Below are 18,205 nucleotides of genomic sequence, written 5' to 3'. Positions count from 1 at the left end.
AGGTAAAGAGTGATAAATTTAATTGGTGTGTCCATAATTGAGGGAACTTTGAAGTGACCCCAATTGCAGATCTATAGTACGGAGTGTAGAGATTGTTACATGAGTTTGACTCGAGTACTCGTCATGTGCACATGGAAGGAAATTTCGATTAACTTTCTCGTCACATTACGCATGCAACTTTTATAAAGTTGTCCATGTTTTAAAGTCCCCTCTCTTGAGTCTTAGTATTTGGTTTGTGTATGATAAACTAGGTTACGTTCATTAATTTATAATCGGGCTCTTCCACTTCATTTTTTTACCAAAGAAAAAGTGAAAAAAAAAATTGTTCGATTAAAATCGAGCGACTTTTGTATTACTATCTATTTTTACCTATAGAAAAAAAGAAATTCATTAGTACACCCAATATCGAAATTAGCAATTAATACTCCCTCCGTCCCGGATAATTCGTCTCAGTTTTCCATTTCGTTCCGTCACATAATTTGTCCTATTTTACTTTTTACTATTTTTGGTAGTTATACTTGATCTTGGTTTATGGAAAACAAAAATTTAAGTGATGTTTTATATTGGATTGAAGAATTGCAGTTCGAAGTTAGAAGCTAAATATGGCTGCGGCTGAAGAGAATAGTGCGCTGTTCCCAATTTTTGTGTTGACGATGATTGCACTGCCTCTAGTGCCTTATACTTTTGTCAATGTATACCTCACCTTCAGAAAAAAGAGCCAGAACATTAATTGCCGATGTTCAGTTTGCTTCCGCTCCGGGAAGTATCGGAAATCCATATTTAGGCGTGTAAGCATCTAACCTGACTGCGCGCTTCCTCCCAATGTCAGTTGATCCCGTTAATTTTATGTATACTTATCCTCTTCTGGTCCTGTCACATTTCAGATTTCGAACTTTTCGACTTATAGCAACTTGACGGTTTTGTTGCTCTGGGTGGTGGTTGTGCTTTTGAGTTTCTACATCAAACATATTAACACTGAGGTACATTCTCTTTCTTACTGTTCTACCCTCCATCAAAGTAGTAGGAGTAATTAATTAATGACATATCTGAACTGTAAGCTCTTTGAGGGGTAATGAGCATATTTATTGCATATGCAACAAGAAGGGGTTCAAAATATTTATCGAAAAACAATCAAGCTTGTTAACAACATTTGGTGTTGTTTCTTTAATGTTCTTTGTCTGTATAACATATCTATTCAGAATCTAATGGATCTTCATTTTGCAGATCCAGATATTTGAGCCATTCAGCATACTTGGATTAGAGCCTGGAGTGTCAGAATCAGAAATAAAGAAGGCCTATAGGAAACTTTCCATTTTGTACCATCCTGATAAAAATCCAGACCCAGGTTGAAGGTGTTTAATGACTGCAATTTATTATTACTGTTTAATGTATATCCAAGATGGAAACTGGCAGTATCCTTGTTCCAGTTGCTTACTGTATTTTTATCTTTCTTGTGCAGAGGCTAACAAGTATTTTATCGATTATATATCCAAGGCTTATCAGGCTCTGACTGATCCTATATCCCGGGAGAACTTTGAGAAGTATGGGCATCCTGATGGCAGGCAGGTAATTAATATACAGAGACCTTTGATTTGGCATCATCACCTTTCTGACAGTTTTACATGAGAAATCAGCTCAGTGGTTTTTCGCCCTCTGTAGGGCCTTCAAATGGGAATTGCTCTTCCTCAATTCCTTTTGAACATCGATGGAGCATCTGGTGGAATTTTGCTTCTAGGAATTGTAGGAGTTTGTATCATTCTGCCCCTGACAATAGCCGTCATATACTTGTCAAGGTCATCAAAATATACGGGGAATTATGTCATGCATCACACGATGTATGCTTATTACCACTTTATGAAGCCTTCATTAGCTCCGAGGTATATAACCATTTGCTGCACTCAGAATTTTACCTCTGACACTACATGTTTAAATTGTTGTCATGTCATGTTTTCTATAACTTGGTTGTATCTGTTAGACACACGGACCTAAAAATTGTACTCCCTCCTTCCCACTGTATTAGAGGAATTTCGTTTTGAGCACTCGTTTTGGAAAAATGATAATAAATAGTTAACATGCAAAGAGAGCAAAGGAAGAGAGATAATAATGTAGAGAAGAGTTATTTGGAATGATTAGGATTTTTGAATCAATTTGTGCTGGTTTGGAGTGATGAGTGTGTAATACAATGTAGGGTTATAGCATATTTTGCTGTTTATATCTTTGCAATGTTCTGGTGACAAATTAGTGTGTATCTAATAACTGTACAGCAAGGTGATGGAAGTTTTCATTAGAGCTGCTGAATACATGGAGATCCCAGTTCGTCGAACGGATGAAGAATCACTGCAGAAGTTATTTGTGTTAGTCAGGAGTGAGCTAAATCTGGACCTTAGAAATATCCGACAAGAACAAGCTAAATTTTGGAAACAGCATCCTGCTTTAGTAAAGGTAATGAATTATCTGTTGAGTTTGAGACGTTAAGTGCATTGATATATCATATACATTTCCCTTCTAATAGTGTATGTTTTGATGTTCACAGTCTGAGTTATTGATTCAAGCACACCTGACCCGTGAAACCGCAGAATTATCTCCACATCTGCAGCGAGATTTTAAGAAAATGCTTGCCCTTGCACCTCGTCTTCTTGAAGAGTTGATTAAGGTATTAGCAGTATATCATCTGCTTTATTGTACCCGTTTAGTTTGTAGCTTTTATGGGTATTTGACAGAGGAGTCCGAGTATATTAAAAATGATTTGTGATTTTACATGATATACTTTTGTTAGGACAACCATCCTGATGGCTTCCTGAAAGATAATAACATTTTTTTTTTCATTTTGCTACTTTGCTTTAAGTAATGTGTGTGGTTGAAAATAGAGATATATTCCACCCGTGTTTATTTAATGTTATATATTATATATAACACTTCATGAATCAGTTTCTTGATTCAAATCTTTGTTCCACCTTTATCTAAAGAGTTTATATGGAACAACTGTCCGTATGTTCCTTTTTGCTGTTGCACTGATGCTTCTCAACTTGCCTGGTTATTCTGAGGCGACTTTATAATCATATATGATAATGATACACATATCATAGATGATTAAATAGATATTATCTTCCTTTACAGATGGCAATCATACCACGAACCCAACAAGGGCATGGATGGCTGAGACCTGCAATTGGAGTGATTGAGCTATCCCAGAGTATGATCCAGGTACTTCCAGAGTTCCAAAGTGTTATAAAGTGACTTACTGTCCTACTTATTTGCTGTTATAAATGGGAGTACCTTTATCACTTTGACATGATATCCGTATCATAACTGATTTGTATCTGTTACTTCTTTAAATAGCAATTGATTTGGATTCATATACTTCCGGTTATTTGCATCTTTTTAGCTCAAGCCACTTAGGGAGATATCCTCTTTCTATTGAACGAGAAATCGGTCATCTTTTCTCTGATTATTTGGCCATACATTCTCATTCTGATAATAAATCAATTCTAGTTGTCATTGGAGAGGTTAAATCAAGCCCCCACTCTGTTAGATCAGAATGAAACTGGAATTTGTCCCATTAGACTCATTATTCTTGTATTGTGAATATAAAATTCTAAAGTTTCATAAACAAGGGACGCATTTGACTGGTAGCTTTTTACCTAATCATGTAGAGTAGAAGTCCTTAGAGTCAACAGGTAGTGAACTTTGCTGCAACCTTCTGGAAAAATATGAAATAGCTGCCTTCTTCAGCATTTCTGAACTATATTGATTCCTTTTTATTTTTTTGTCAGTTTTTTCTTACTTCCTTGAAAGATCTATGACTTCGTTGGAACTAAAGATGTTCTTTATGCAGGCAGTCCCCCTTAGTGCAAGAAAAGCAACTGGGGGTTCAAGTGAAGGTTACGGTCCATTTCTTCAGCTGCCGCATTTTACCGAAACAGTGGTCAAAAAGATTGCCAGAAAGGTCTCTCTCTCTCCCCTTACCCCTCTGCTTTTGTGTGTAAATATTTGAGTGTCCCAATGTCAAAATACTCAAGTGTGCATGTTGCTGTTGCAACTACATATTTGAAGTTGCTGACACCTTGGTTCTGTGGTCATAACCTATTTGTGGAAAGTAGGCTTCAGTGCATAGTTTTCTTGTTTTTTAACCAAATCTCTCAATGGCCTCATAAAACTTTTTTTGGCAGTGTTGGAAAATCTTTCATTGTATAGTCTGTTATGGTTATTGACTTCCTAAATCCTTGTCTTTGTTTAGAAAGTTCGCTCATTCCAAGATCTTCGTGAAATGAAACAACAAGAGCGTGCAGAGCTGTTGACCCAGGTTGCTGGCTTTTCTGATGCTGAAGCCCAAGATGTGGATATTGTTCTTGAGATGATGCCTTCCATTTCAATTGATTTAACATGTGAAACGGAAGGTGAAGAGGGAATACAAGAGGGTGACATTGTGACCATGCAAGCTTGGATTACACTTCGGCGATGGAATGACTCGATTCGTGCCTTCCCACATGCTCCCTACTTCCCCTATGAAAAAGAGGAGAATTTTTGGCTACTGCTTGCAGACGCATCGTCAAATGATGTATGGATGTCTCAAAAGGTTAATTTCATGGATGAGGCGACGGCGATAATTGCCGCGTCGAAAGCAATTCAAGAGTTGAAGGAGGGGTCTGGTGCTAGTGCAAAGGAAATTAAGATAGCAGTTAAAGAAGCAATTGATAGAGTGAAATCGGGTTCGAGGTTGGTGATGGCCAAGTTCCAGGCCCCTTCCGAAGGAAATTACAACCTGACCTCCTACTGCTTGTGTGATGCATGGATAGGTTGCGATGCAAAGTCCAATGTTAAGCTCAAGGTATTGAAACGAACTCGTGCTGGCACGAGGAACGTCGTTTCTACAGATGAAGTGCCTTCGTTAGAGGATGGAGCTGAAGACGAAGACGAGGAAGGCGACGATGATTATGATGATGATTACGAGAGTGAGTACAGCGAAGATGACGAGGATGTCAGGGGCAAAGATGCTAGAGGAGCTGTGGCAAATGGCTCGGTACATGATGATGCGAAGGGTTCGAGTTCTGATGATGATGGTTCAGAGAGTGATGGAAATTAAGCTTTTTCACTGTCGATTATCCTTTTTGTTACTAAAGAGTGTCACATTAAAATGACTAGATAACAAAGCTATTTGTTCCACTTCTCAATACTGGTAATTGGTTTTCGCCATTTTTGTGAGGGAAAATAGAACTAGTTAACGTAGTTCTAGAGATGGAATTTGAGTTGAGGATTTGTATCAAGTGCCATATATTTCCTCATAACGTCACATAGCATAATTTCTTACAGGCTTATAATTAAATAGACTTTGGTACCTTGAGCGCTTTTTTTATTTTTTAAATAATTTGAGCTCCATAGTTTCTTGTCACCTACAATCAAAGTTTTAGGTCAGGTATATTCTACTTTGGGTTGGTTGTACAATTGAGTTTCATGTTTTGGGAAGCTCTTTTTCTAAAATCCAAGTTTTATGAGAGTGGCAAGAGCTTCATGTGTCTCTCTTTATATAAAGTGGTATGAGATCTATGCGTCTTTCATAGAAACGCATGAGATTCATGCGCCTTGGATATATATTGAACCTAAGTTTGTGAGACACTGTGCGTTTCTCTTTAATGAAAGACGCATGAGCTTCATGTGTTTAAGTCCAAGACGCATGAATTATCTTATTATCATTTTACGTTACTAGGCAATTTGATGCACATACATAGGAAATTGTTCATCCACAACAACCTCTTGTAGACTTTTGCTGGGGTTGCAAAGAAAGTCTTAGAGCATCATTAACCCTGGCCTGGATCCCTTTAATTTTTAGGCCAGGCTACAACTCCTATAACCCTGCAGGCCCCAACCATTAAAGTTACAACATTCACAACTACATGCTATTTTACTCGTAAAAATAGAAAATTTTGAGTAATTATAATACTAAAATTTCATTTTTAATTCAAAAATTATAAATTATACTCCCTCCGTCCCAAACAATGTTTTAAAAACCGGACCGGCGAGCGAACCGGCGAGGCTACTGGTTCATGCTTCAACTGGTCCAACCGGTCGAACCATCGGTCGAACCGTTTTACTGTAGCATTTATATATATGAGTATATAATTAAATACATATTTATTATAAAACACTTGGTGTCAAAACATGTAAATAAACAAGCATGAATGCAATATATAATTTAATTTCAAATAATATATAGATATATAAGTATAGATAAAGCATATATATACCAATTCTTAACGAGTAATACTAGTAATGTAAAAATACATATTCATATGTTTATTATACTATGTATTAATTTTCATGTTATGAACACTTCTCCCATTATATATTCTTGTTATTTTATTTTCAATCTAAGCATTAGTAATTAAAACTTTATTTGAAAGTTAATTAAGATTTATTAATTTTAGTTATGATATAAAATATGTATATACCTTTTAATTATACATATACAATTAGTATATAGTTGATAGTTGATATAATATGAAATAATACATATCAACAAAACAAACTACATCCCACATTGAAAAAGTAAAGGCAAAAGATGGTAAAAGATGACTATAAAACAAGCTTTTCATCCCACATTGAAAAATGAAAGAACAATCTTGTGGAATACTTCTATAAAGAAAGACACAAATGATTTTTTAAGCTAATTTTTATAAATTCATAGGCCCAATACAAGTATGGGTAAATATGAAATGAAAGTTTAGTGTAAAATTTTTTTAAATTGATTTTTAATTCATTTTTAAAAATAAAAAAATTTGGTAACCGGTTCCCAGTTTTCGGTCCAACCGGCTGGTTCACCCGGTCCAAAACGGTTCAATGCTCCACTGGTTTTATATGGTGAATCGGACCGGAGAGGTCACCGGTTCGCGGCCGAACCGGTCCGACCGGCCAGTCCAAACCGGTTTTTAAAACACTGGTCCCAAGGAAGATGACCCCTTCCTTGGATGGCACGAGATTTTATGCAACTTTATTTTGTATGGTAAGTGGAGAGAGTAAAGTAAGAGAGAATAAAGTAGAAATAAACAGATTTCCATTTTAAGCAATGAGTCATCTTGATTGGGACAAACCAAAAAAAAAAGTGGGTCATCTTCAATGGGACGGAGGGAGTGCTAGAAATTAAAAAAAATGATCAAAATGAGAAAATCAAAATGAGATCTCCACTTCCCAATTCCCAAAATAATATAATAGATTATACTCCCAGTTCCCAACATAAAATTTACGCTCCTCTCCCTCTCCCTCTCCCTCTCCTTCATTTCTTCTTCCCCCCTTCTTATCTAAATTCCAAATACAAAACAATAGGAAATTGCGGCCTGGGTTCAGCCCGTACACCCGCAACGCCGGGACGAGCCGAAATCGGGCACGACCCCAGCACCAACAACACCGGGACGTGACTCAACTGGGCGTGGCTCCGGGCCTCTCTTCCGGCCCCTTAGAGATGTCAAGTGGGCCGGGCCGGGCCGGGCCCGGTGAGGCCCGACAGTATTTAAGCCCAGCCCGGCCCAGACCCATGTTTGTGTCGGGCCGGGCCGGGCCTAGGTTTTGGAATATAGAATGAGCCTAGCCCAAGCCGGGGCCCAGTTGGTAAGTGGCCCGGGCTGGGCCCGGGCTTGGGCCTGGCCGGGCCGGGCTTGGCTGGGCCAAGTTCAAAGTTTTAATTGTACTAACTAAAAAATAAGTGATTAGAAGGTTTCGATCCTAAGTACATTTGTTCCCAATCAGCTACACTAACCAAGTGAATAAAGATGGATATATATCATTTTGCATGCATATATTTAATATAGTAACACTTCAAAATGATGGGGGTTAGTAATGATGTAAAATGCATATTCCCATAAAATAAGGAATCAAGATTTTGAGACATGAAGTTTTATATATTCCCACAAATTTTGGGTATTGTATTAATAAATTACACACGCATAATTGTTATATATAATCCCCCAAATTTAGGAATCATAATACTATAATTATGAAACTATTTTTAATGGAGATAAATCTATAAAAAAAAACTAATATCTATGATTATGCAAATTAAATGTAATTATGAAAATAAATTTGTTATAAATTTTGATTTAGATTGAGTGATTGAATTAATTGATTATCTTTGCATAATTTTATTAATAAAATCTATGATTATCATATAAACATATAAATACAATTATATATATAAATAACTAATCAATCACTATATTTATGGAACTATATTTGATAGAGATAAATTACTGACAACTAATCTCTATAATTAAGCAAATCAAAATTACTATAACACAATCCATTATAGGATCCACTAATTTTTTTTAAAAAAAAGTCAATAACTAATCTATATAATTATAGAAAACAAATATGCAATTATAATACTCCATAATCATGCATTTAATAATAAATTAACTAGGAGATATGGTTATTAGATATATTATTATACATGAATAATATTCGATCTTCACCTAATACATATGTACACGTAAACTAATGTCTAATAGTATAAAATTAACTGCATAATCAGATTCTGCTGGGCCTGGGCCCGGGCTGGGTCGGGCTTTGAGTGGGCCTGGGCCCGGGCCGGGCCTGGGTTTGTAAAAAGGCTCAATTGGAGCCCGATTAACCTACTAAGCCCAGCCCAGGCCCGCACCATTTCATTGGTGGGTCGGGTCTGGGCCGGCCCATATCGGGCCGGGCCGGGCTGGCTGGGTTAGCCCGGCCCATTTGACATCTCTAATCCCCCTCCAACGCCCCAGACTGCAGGTCGGGACCCAGGTGCAGTCCGGCCCGCAGCGTTATTGATGCTCTTAGAAAATTAAATAAATCCATGAAAGACTCTATATGTGATTACAAGATTAATTTCTTTCTCGAAAATTCAAATAACAACATGCTAAGAACGCAATCAATTCATGCATAGAATTAAATCCTAAACATGAATTATACAATTAGATAGTTTATCATTTTTTATTCTCTAAATAATCGATGATGGCCCGATCTTCTCCACGTGAACGTCTTGATACTCAACGATGAATCTTCTGATAGGTATTATGATCTCTTGATGATCTAGAAAATGTATTCGTTGACTTCTCCTTTAGTAGCTGCGGACCATAACCACATATAGCATATGTCATAAATATAAGATTTTTATAATAATCCCTTAATTTACTTCTTAATTTTTGGACTTTTCTAAACTAAATTTTGGGTATTTTGTTTAGTGGTGTTTTCATCTTGCTCTGCCAGAAGCTAGATATCTGACCAATATTATGCATCTTTACAATCAAACTGGCATTCATCATTCACGATATGCATCTATAATATGTTTAATGTTATGTTACAAAATTTTCTTATATTCTTGAATGTGGTGACAGTGTGATCCAATTTACACAAATATATAACATGTTTATATTGAGTACTACCCCATATGGTTTAAGCAGGGGATGAAAAAAGTCTTTGTACACTCCCTATACCATAAAACATGTTCACAACAAAACAAAGAGAAGAAAAGTTTTCAATGGTATTCAACCAAACATTCACAAGTCATAAGTTGAATAATTTTCTTTCCATGAATTCTTGAAAAGCATCCAATCAAACCTTTCTCATGTTTTCTTAACCATCTGACCAAACATTAATTTTCTTTATGGAGGGGACTGTGAGAATGTGCAAGGAGAGTTCGAGTCAACTCAACTCGAGATGGGACATGGAGTAGCGACTGGAAAATTACTAGTTCCACCGTAGCATCACAGTAGTATCCAGTGCTGGCTACTCACAATAATTATATAGCATGGGACGGTCTGATGGGTCAAGAAGAGCATCACCTGCACCGGACTTGTTTCAGACGAGCGTCTTCTTACTATTCTAGAACAACTCGAATTCCAGATGTTCTTCACCGGCACTACAGTTGACAATCTTCGTCCCCTTGTCATGAGAGGGAGCCATTTGCTGATTCCCAACATCGTGAAACTCGGGGATTTGGGGCGGAATGGCGCAGCGAATCAGCGCCCAGTTCAAGCCCTCGAAGAACGGGTGCCTCTTGATCTCAGCAGCTCCGGTTTCTGTACCCAGCCTATGCTCTGCTTCCTTCACCAAAAGCCTTCGGATGAGATCCCTGGCCTGAAAACTAATAATAGGGGAATCGGGAAATCTCAGCGGCTGTAGAACTACGTTGGCCAGCGTCTCCTCGTTGCCAGCACCTTTAAATGGAGTCTTTCCGTAGAGAAGCTCGTACAGAAGAACACCAAATGTCCACCAATCAACAGCACTGCCATGACTCTCGCCTTTGATAATCTCTGGAGCCAAATACTCGTGTGTGCCAACAAAGGAGTTGGACCGTGCCTCTGTTGGCTCGGCTACAAGCTGAGGCAACGACTTAGCATGAGCTGCAGCATCAGCTTTTTGCTTCCTCGCTCCAGCATTGCTGGGAAATAGCCTAGCAGAGGTAAAGCACGAGACTTGACATGAAGGTCCGTTACAGAAGGGATCAATGCAGTTGGATCCTGCACAAGGACCAGAAGCTCGAGGTGGCTCCATCCCCAGCGCTGAAGATTTAACGAGCATCGGGTTGACAGAACATCTAAGTGACAGGTCGAAATCTGTCAGCATGATGTGACCATCCTCACGAACAAGAATGTTTTCAGGCTTGAGATCTCTGTACACAATACCAAGCATGTGTAGATATTCGAGCGCAAGCAGGACCTCAGCAACATAAAATCTGTAAGGACAAAACGTTGGAAGAAAATGATTAACGAGATAAAAATATTTAACGAACAACCAGTCATATTTTCATTTTCCTGAGTTATCTCTTTACAGCAGAAGCTCTAGTTGTACTTGTCTATATTTTGTTTGCTAGTGCCATCAACTATGTTGCTTTTCAGGCTTCATCATCCTTTCATATTGATTCATATACAAATGAATGAGGACAAATAAAGAGCAATTTAAATATTTAAATGCACAACACAGACCATACAATTTTATTTATATGTGAATATACGAGGACAATACAAGAAGAATTGAAATATTATAATGCACAGCACATTTCATATTGGATTATAGACATATGTATGAGGAGAAAACAAGAACAGTTCACACATTTCATTGCACAACGCAGAGCATAATACTGAATTCTATACCTTGCTTCTTGCTCTGGGAAATATCGGCCAGGCAGCCTCTGTCGAAGAACATGTAAATCTCCCCCCGGCGAGAATTCCATAACCAAGCATGATAAATTGTCTGATGTAAATTGTGCATAAAGTGTAGGAAGAAACGGATGATCCAGCATTTTTAAAATTTCTCTTTCTGTTTGAGCCCTGGGAATCTTCTTCCTTCTTGCCAAGAACTCGTTATCCATAACCTTTATTGCAAATGGGCAGTTTGTTCCTATCAGCTCAGCAAGATAAACAGTGCCTATATCCCCGGATCCAAGTTTTTTCAGCAAATTAAAGTGATTCAGCCCTAGGAAACCGAATTGTTTCATTATACGGTTAATTGCTCTCCATCTCATGTCCTTCGACATGTGTGGCCTGTTTCCATAAATCGACCCACTTATACCGCTCTCTTCACTGAGGCTAGTGGTGCTACTACTCAAATCACATATGCTGCTTGAGCTTTGGGAGATGTCCCCTTTCTCATTCAATTTCATTTTTATGTTTGCTTTATTAACTTGAGTAGCCCTATTCTCCCAGCTAGAAGGAATTGAATCTGATTTGCTTGCCACCAATGCCATGTGGTTCCCACCACCTGTAAAAGATTCAGCAGTAGTAGCTGCTGGAGGATTGTCATCGGAACCCACATTTGTATCCTTTAAAGCACATTGACACCTCTGACAGATTAATTGTCCAGAACCATGGTCCAAGCTACTATTTACTTCACCAGATGATTTTGAACTACCCTCAGCCGACGCAGCTACTTTCTTTGATTTCATTATGATGAGATTCTTGTTCCTTGTGCCTGTTCTCACATTATGAGGGGTGATTTTAGACAATCTAACGTCTTTATTGCTTCTCGCTGCACCTAACAAAGGTACAGTCTGTAATTTCGATTTTCGTCTCAATCTAGGTCCTGCCCTCTTTACTACTCTTAAGGAAGTGGCAGAATTCTTAATTGGACCACGTGCAGCATTTTTTTGGCCATCATGAGAATTATGATGAGGCAGAACTGACAATAAATTATGTTTTTCTTCAATTGTATGAGCAATTTCCACCTGTGTATCAACTTCTGAAGCTTGCGCAATTTCATTACAAACAGGAGACAACTTTGATTCCTCGAGTTCTGAGGTAGAAGGAATTTGGGAAGAAGAATGGGCACTCTGATTAGGGGAAACAGTCTTAGACTCTACAAGACTCTGAGGCTGCTTACTGGCATTACATTTGACATTTTCTCCATCCATGATAGATTTTTCAACATCATATCCATCACAATCAGCTACTCGATGACCAGGTTCACTAGATATGCTTACTATACTCTTCATATCTCGTTTGATGCGACAACCAGGAGACGAACTGGAACTTTGAACAGGTGAACTCTTGCACGAACGATGGCTCCAAGTCAAACTCCTAGAAGAAAAAGAGATACTTTCTTGAGTTGGAGAGCATCCAGATCCACCAGCCTCAGTTACAACAGACCTGAACAAGTTTGTGTGCTTTCCAGCTTCCGAAATCCTAGGAGAAGCAGATGTTATCGGCAGTCGTTTTATTGCAGCCATCTCTGCTGCCTGAGAAATGCAAAGACCCCTGAGCGCCTGCTTCAGAGAAACTGGTTCTGAACATCCATTTCCTGGAGAGTTAGAACCAGGAGACCTCATTGGCCTCTTTGAAGCGTTCCTCCATGACTCTGACAGATCTAAACTCTTGGATGTTCTCACGTTAACAGCTTCGAACAGCTTATTGATATCATCCTCTACGCATCTACTATAGTCTTTTTTCAGCACGGGTTGTGCTTGTGGCCTGTGAGTTTTACTAAACTCATTCTTCGACTCAATTGTTTCACAAAGAGCACGTGAAGAGCCCATTTCAACGTCTTGCTATGTGACTAATCACACGAATCTAAACCCACAACCACTGAAGCCTACAGAAGAATCATAACAGTGTATTCATGGTGACCAAATCCTGGCTATAATATAAAGGTTGCAAGAATTACAAAAACTCCAATTCTCTTATAGCTTCACCGGCACCTTAATCCCTGATTTAATATTCAAAATCTTCATCAGGAGTTTGCACCAGCAATTAACCAGATGAATACAACATAGGTAAACTGCAATTTAATAACACTTACTACTACAAACAACACAACTGAACATTTCAAAACATAAAGATGAATGTTTCAAAATGCATTTGAACACATGAACATAAAGATTTTGACTCGCTTTGTAAAGATAAGAAAAGAAAGCTTATGGCATTTGCTCTAAAGTCATTCCCTTTTATATAGATTTATGCATAATTCAGGGACAAATCAACAAATACAAGAAATAACTAGTCAATCAAACAGTAGCACCCTTTATGGAAAATCGTGAATATCCAGCAAAGCAATATAAACTGGACCATCTCCCATTTTACTTATCCATAAATGGGAATCCAAATTCGTATAGAAAAAATTACTCCTGAACAAGAAAGTTTCAAATTAGCTAATGAGCTCAAGTAAAATCTCTAGGAGCAGAAGAAAATCAAATAGTACTATAAAAAGAGGATCTTTTTGAAATAATGAGTAGAAAGAGCAGAATATCATAAATGAAGAGATGAGAAGTAAGAATGTGGCACCTGAAGCAACCATAGATCTACTCCCAAACGGTTAAATACAACGTAATAATCCAATTGATTGTTACTTTTTGAATAAGGAAAAGGAAAACCCTAAAGAAAGTGGAGGCCGGCGACAGGGATGGAGGAGATAGATGACATAACACTACTGTCTCTCTCACATGAATCTGTCGAGACTATTTTTTGGAGTATTTTTTATTTTTATATTATCTCTCTGTGCTTTTTGAATACAACATGTGGTCCCACTGAATGTGGTAGTGGGCCCGGTTAAACGTCTTTGGATTCGGTTTTGATTGATAAAACCAATAAAAATACTAATTAATGTTAAACAAGATTGCATTAATTTACAGCAACGTTACATCCAAAAACAATGGAGAAAATATGGAGCGTTTCTGGTCTCCTTTATCGCGTCGTTATCTTTGCAAAGTTTGATGTATTTATAACGGTATACCTTACCAAAACCACCATATCGTATATCTTATCGTAAATACGGTATGCAAAAAAGTCATATCTTTATTTGGTATATCGAACTTTGATATACTTTATTTTCGTTATGACGAATTTCCATACTGATACCGTACCTCATTTTTGGTATACCGTACCAAAGTTCGGTATACCTTACTTTTGCGGTATACATGACTTTCAACATCAATTAAAATAGAAAATTAGAGTTTTTTTAATATTATTTATATTTTATAATTTTAAAAATAAATTAAATATAATTCATTCATAATTATATTTATATTTCATAATAGATTTTATAATTTAAAATATTATAAAATATATTTTATATATAATTTGTGTTTATATTTTTGTGGTATATACCTTAGTTTACGGTATATACCTTAATTTTCGGTATATACCGAATTCGGTATGCAACGGTATGCCGCGGTATTTGAAAATTCATACCGTTACCTTACCGGAATCTTTCGGTAAGGTATAATACCGTACTGAAAGTCACGGTATACCGAAAATTCAGTATTTTCGATATTTTTTCGGTACGATAAGGCCAGTATTTCAATATTTCAGTATTTTTCCCCGGCCCTAGGTAAAAGCAGAATGCTGCTCTTGGATATAACGTGATCATATCATGTACCCGCTCCATTTTATGATATATATCTCCATTTTTAAGTCTCATTCAAAATTTCCACTTCTATATTTAGAAATAACTATCTTTCATATCTCTTTTCATTAAAATATTCAATTAATTTTTTTACTTTCTACTTATTCGACCAACAACTCTTCCTAAAATCGCAAACTATCATTTAAGAATGTGAACATTTTTAGTCGGACGAAGAGAGTAAATAAAAGGGTTTTTGGCTTTAAAAACCATAAACTTTGCCCAAATTCTGATTTTTCCCACCAACTTTGAAATTTGTTTTTTAAATTCACGAAATTTTGATTCGTTTGCTTCTTCCCACGGCAGGTCACAGGTGAAACCCGATTGGTCTATGTGTCATTTTCAATCCTATTTGGGAATAAAATCACAAGTGATATCCTATTTGACAATGCCACATTTCTTATTCAATTTTGCCATATTCACTTTTTCCCCCCTTCATCTTTAATGAATACCCATTTCCAATCCTTCATCTTTGCCATATTCCCACTTCACACCCTTCAGAGGCCTCCCCAAATTTCAGCGCCGCCACCCCGCTTTTGCTCCCCTCAACTACTCCGATCTCGACCGCCTCAGCCGCATCATCAGCGGCGCCGTCTATGAAACCAGCAACCAGATTGTAATACCCCATAACTTTTTAAAATAAATAAATAATAATATAAATAAAAGCTATTATATTTTTGGGTATTTTCAAAAGTATTTTTAAAATTATTTAATTGTGAATTGATTACTTGTAAACGTTTTGAACTAATGAGTTTGATTTTCAAATATTTTGCAGGTTGTCTGACTTGACCGAAGATGCGCCCTAGCAAATTAAACAAGGTTTTAAGTGTTTGTATTTGATTTATTGGGTGAAATTAATAGTATTAGAAACTTGATATGAAATTAGAAAAATATTAGAGCAATTGTGTGATGCCTTTTTTATTTGTGCTTATATGTGTGTGTTAACTAAATGTTAAAATAATATATGTGTGTATCACGTCCATATGATGAAAATAATTAAATAAAATTAGATAAAGAAATTAAATTCTATTTCCTAAAAACACACACACGCTAGAATTAGGATCTAGATTCTAGAATACTCCCACACACATTTCACCCAAACACACACTAAATATCTCTCTCTAGAATTCTCTATGAATCTCTTGATCTCTCACTTGGATCAACAGCCAAATCATCACACCTTGTCGTTAGGTTGCCATCGACGTAGCTCCCATCATTAGACCTCCCCCACGCACTCGGCCGTCTCCGACAGCTACCGTTCGTCGCCTCTCCGGCGGCGAGTTTTGCTGCAAGCAGCAAAGTTTCCCCTCTTTTCTCATGGCGTCTTCCCCACTTCTCTAACCTCCATTAATGGATTTCAAGGTTGAAGCTTTGTTTCCCCAAACTCAAGTTTCTTGTGAATTAAGGGGTGGCGCATCCAAGGCTCGAGGATGGACAACCTAAACCAAGCTTGAGGAGGTTATTTTGAATTTCAGCTTTCGAGGTGGGGTTTACTTTATCTGTAAGCGTAGTGGTTATATGGTTATAATCATTGTTGTGTCGTGCGTCATTCATATGAGCTTATGGGCCCACGAGGGGTCAGATCCACGAGGGATCATATGGGTCGCTGACAGCCCACCAATAGCCCACGAGGGGTCAGGTCCACGAGGGACCGAGACTAGTCTCATATAGATGTCAGCAAAGTTGAGATGGTTCATTATGTTATGATTCATTACACAATTGGTTATAACTGCTTGCAGCGTATTCCCCACTGAGTGTGCTTGCATACTCACGCCCCGTTATTTAATGTTTTTCAGGTTAAGGAGTCGGTGACGGGGCAGCAGTCAACGTGGTCCACGGTCTCCCAGCCACTATGTTTGACTAGTAGACCCTTTGGTATTTGGGTAAAAGTGAATTGTGTGGAGAGTAAACTTGATAACTTTTATGCTATTATATTTTGAATGATGTAGGGTTTCAATCCGATTAAGCAGGATATTTTATTTTGGTTGGAATACTGGATGAAGTATCTATATTTTTAACATAGTGATACATTTTGGCATAGATATCTATATACACATATTTCAGATGTTGGAAAAATATTCTTATTAGTGTTCTTTAAATTTTTATATATATAAAAAAAATATCTCAATGATGATTTTTCTTTTAAGTTTATAAAATTGTTCCGTTTTTCTTCTTTCCATTTAAATTCTGAATTTTAAAAATAAAAGAAATTAGAATTTTAATATTCTGAATTTTAAAGAGTTCGGGGCGTTACACAGATGCAAGGCGGCAGAGACAGACGGAGATGATTTCAAGAAGGAGAAGAGCGATGGAGAGGGGAGATTGGCTCACACGCCGGTGAGGCACCGACAGGTGTTATGTGTGTAAAGAAAAGTGTAAAAGTAAGAAATCATGACATACAATCAAGGCAAAGGGGAATCCTGAGATGATAGAGTTCTCAACGGAGACAACGGCGAGCTGCACGGTGCCGAGGTGGCCGACGAAGATTTGAGTGTCGGTGATGAGCCGGTGGAGGTGACACAAGGGTAACAGTAGTAATGTCGGCAACGGATCTTCGCGAGATGAAATTGAACAGGAGACAGCGTGAATTGAACCGAAGCTAGACGAGAACGGAGGCTGGATGTAAGATCCCCGATGAAGATGGGAACGGTGGTGGTTGCATCTGATCGCTCAAGCTACCTTCAATTCGACGGAGGAAGCAAAGCTGCGCACGACTGTGAGAGAGAATTGAGACAGAGCTGAGAAAGAGATTTGGCAACATGAACTGCAGATTGAAGAGATCTCCGTGAAAGAGCTCCAGAATCATTGTATTCATCTCCAGAAATTTTCTTTGAAGATTACTTATTTAATTTTAACTTTTAATTCAAAAAATAGTGTTATTTCACGGTCAAAAAATCAGTTTCCAAGTCATGTTTCCGATTGTCCACGTTGGACAATTTTGCACCGGAGATTTGGTATTCGGGTCGGGTTGGAAAATAGAAAACAAATCAAAAGTTCATGGTTTTAAAAACCAATCTTAAAGTTGGTGAAAAAAACCGAAATTCGGGCAAAGTTTATGGTTTTTAAAGCCAAAAATCCTAAATAAAAATAGTACTCCCTTCGTTCTATAGAAATGGAGTAATTTTGTTTTGGTACGTTCCATAGTAGTCGAGTCATTTCCCTTTTAGTAAAAGTCAACACATTCTTCTCACTTGCTATACTCTCTCTTACTTTATGCTCTCTTTATCTCTCTACCTTTTTCATTTCATACTTTATTCTTCTTTTCCTAAACTCACTAAACATAATTTTTTTTTAATTTTCGGTGTTGAAAAAAAATGTCTCCACTTCTATAAAACGTATTTTCTAC

The 18,205-nt window shown here is 37.5% G+C and overlaps 2 protein-coding genes and 1 long non-coding RNA gene across 7 annotated transcripts; 2 read left to right on the top strand and 1 right to left on the bottom strand.

The window, feature by feature from the left end:
- The first annotated feature begins 578 nt into the window (after positions 1-578).
- Positions 579-5,171, top strand: LOC125207149 (dnaJ protein ERDJ2-like). The gene is made up of 10 exons (XM_048106370.1): positions 579-788; positions 885-980; positions 1,225-1,345; positions 1,460-1,566; positions 1,660-1,877; positions 2,265-2,442; positions 2,534-2,653; positions 3,118-3,204; positions 3,836-3,946; positions 4,238-5,171. Exons 1-10 carry the CDS (start codon positions 603-605, stop codon positions 5,081-5,083), a joined length of 2,070 nt encoding a protein of 689 aa, XP_047962327.1. The 5' UTR covers positions 579-602; the 3' UTR covers positions 5,084-5,171.
- A 4,201-nt stretch (positions 5,172-9,372) lies between these two features.
- On the bottom strand, positions 9,373-13,894 carry LOC125205580 (serine/threonine-protein kinase D6PKL1-like). 3 transcript variants are annotated; one of them, XM_048104613.1, is made up of 3 exons: positions 13,743-13,894; positions 11,121-13,585; positions 9,373-10,702 (listed from the first exon to the last, which is right to left on the bottom strand). In XM_048104613.1, exons 2-3 carry the CDS (start codon positions 12,995-12,997, stop codon positions 9,850-9,852), a joined length of 2,730 nt encoding a protein of 909 aa, XP_047960570.1. In that variant the 5' UTR covers positions 12,998-13,585; positions 13,743-13,894; the 3' UTR covers positions 9,373-9,849. The 3 variants fall into 3 exon arrangements, with proteins under 3 accessions (XP_047960570.1, XP_047960569.1, XP_047960571.1); XM_048104612.1 differs by having other exon boundaries at positions 11,121-13,167; XM_048104614.1 differs by lacking the exon at positions 13,743-13,894 and having other exon boundaries at positions 11,121-13,723.
- Positions 13,895-15,930: 2,036 nt separating this feature from the next.
- LOC125205581 lies at positions 15,931-17,743 on the top strand. 3 transcript variants are annotated; one of them, XR_007173785.1, is made up of 3 exons: positions 15,931-16,360; positions 16,656-16,742; positions 17,118-17,743. It is a non-coding gene; the product is annotated as an uncharacterized LOC125205581 (long non-coding RNA). The 3 variants fall into 3 exon arrangements; XR_007173784.1 differs by having other exon boundaries at positions 15,950-16,342; XR_007173787.1 differs by having other exon boundaries at positions 15,951-16,342; positions 16,656-16,734.
- The last annotated feature ends 462 nt before the right edge of the window (positions 17,744-18,205 follow it).

Source organism: Salvia hispanica, chromosome 2 (genome assembly GCF_023119035.1).
Source record: "Salvia hispanica cultivar TCC Black 2014 chromosome 2, UniMelb_Shisp_WGS_1.0, whole genome shotgun sequence".
NCBI lineage: Eukaryota > Viridiplantae > Streptophyta > Magnoliopsida > Lamiales > Lamiaceae > Salvia > Salvia hispanica.
This window is presented reverse-complemented; position numbering and strand designations above follow the sequence as displayed.

Coding starts and splice junctions, on each gene's coding strand:
- LOC125207149 (XM_048106370.1), top strand. CDS start 603: ATGGCTGCGGCTGAAGAGAATAGTGCGCTGTTCCCAATTTTTGTGTTG. Junction 1,346..1,459: donor TGATAAAAATCCAGACCCAG/GTTGAAGGTGTT, acceptor TTTCTTGTGCAG/AGGCTAACAAGTATTTTATC. Junction 3,947..4,237: donor TCAAAAAGATTGCCAGAAAG/GTCTCTCTCTCT, acceptor GTCTTTGTTTAG/AAAGTTCGCTCATTCCAAGA.
- LOC125205580 (XM_048104613.1), bottom strand. CDS start 12,997: ATGGGCTCTTCACGTGCTCTTTGTGAAACAATTGAGTCGAAGAATGAG. Junction 10,703..11,120: donor TTCCCAGAGCAAGAAGCAAG/GTATAGAATTCA, acceptor TTGTCCTTACAG/ATTTTATGTTGCTGAGGTCC.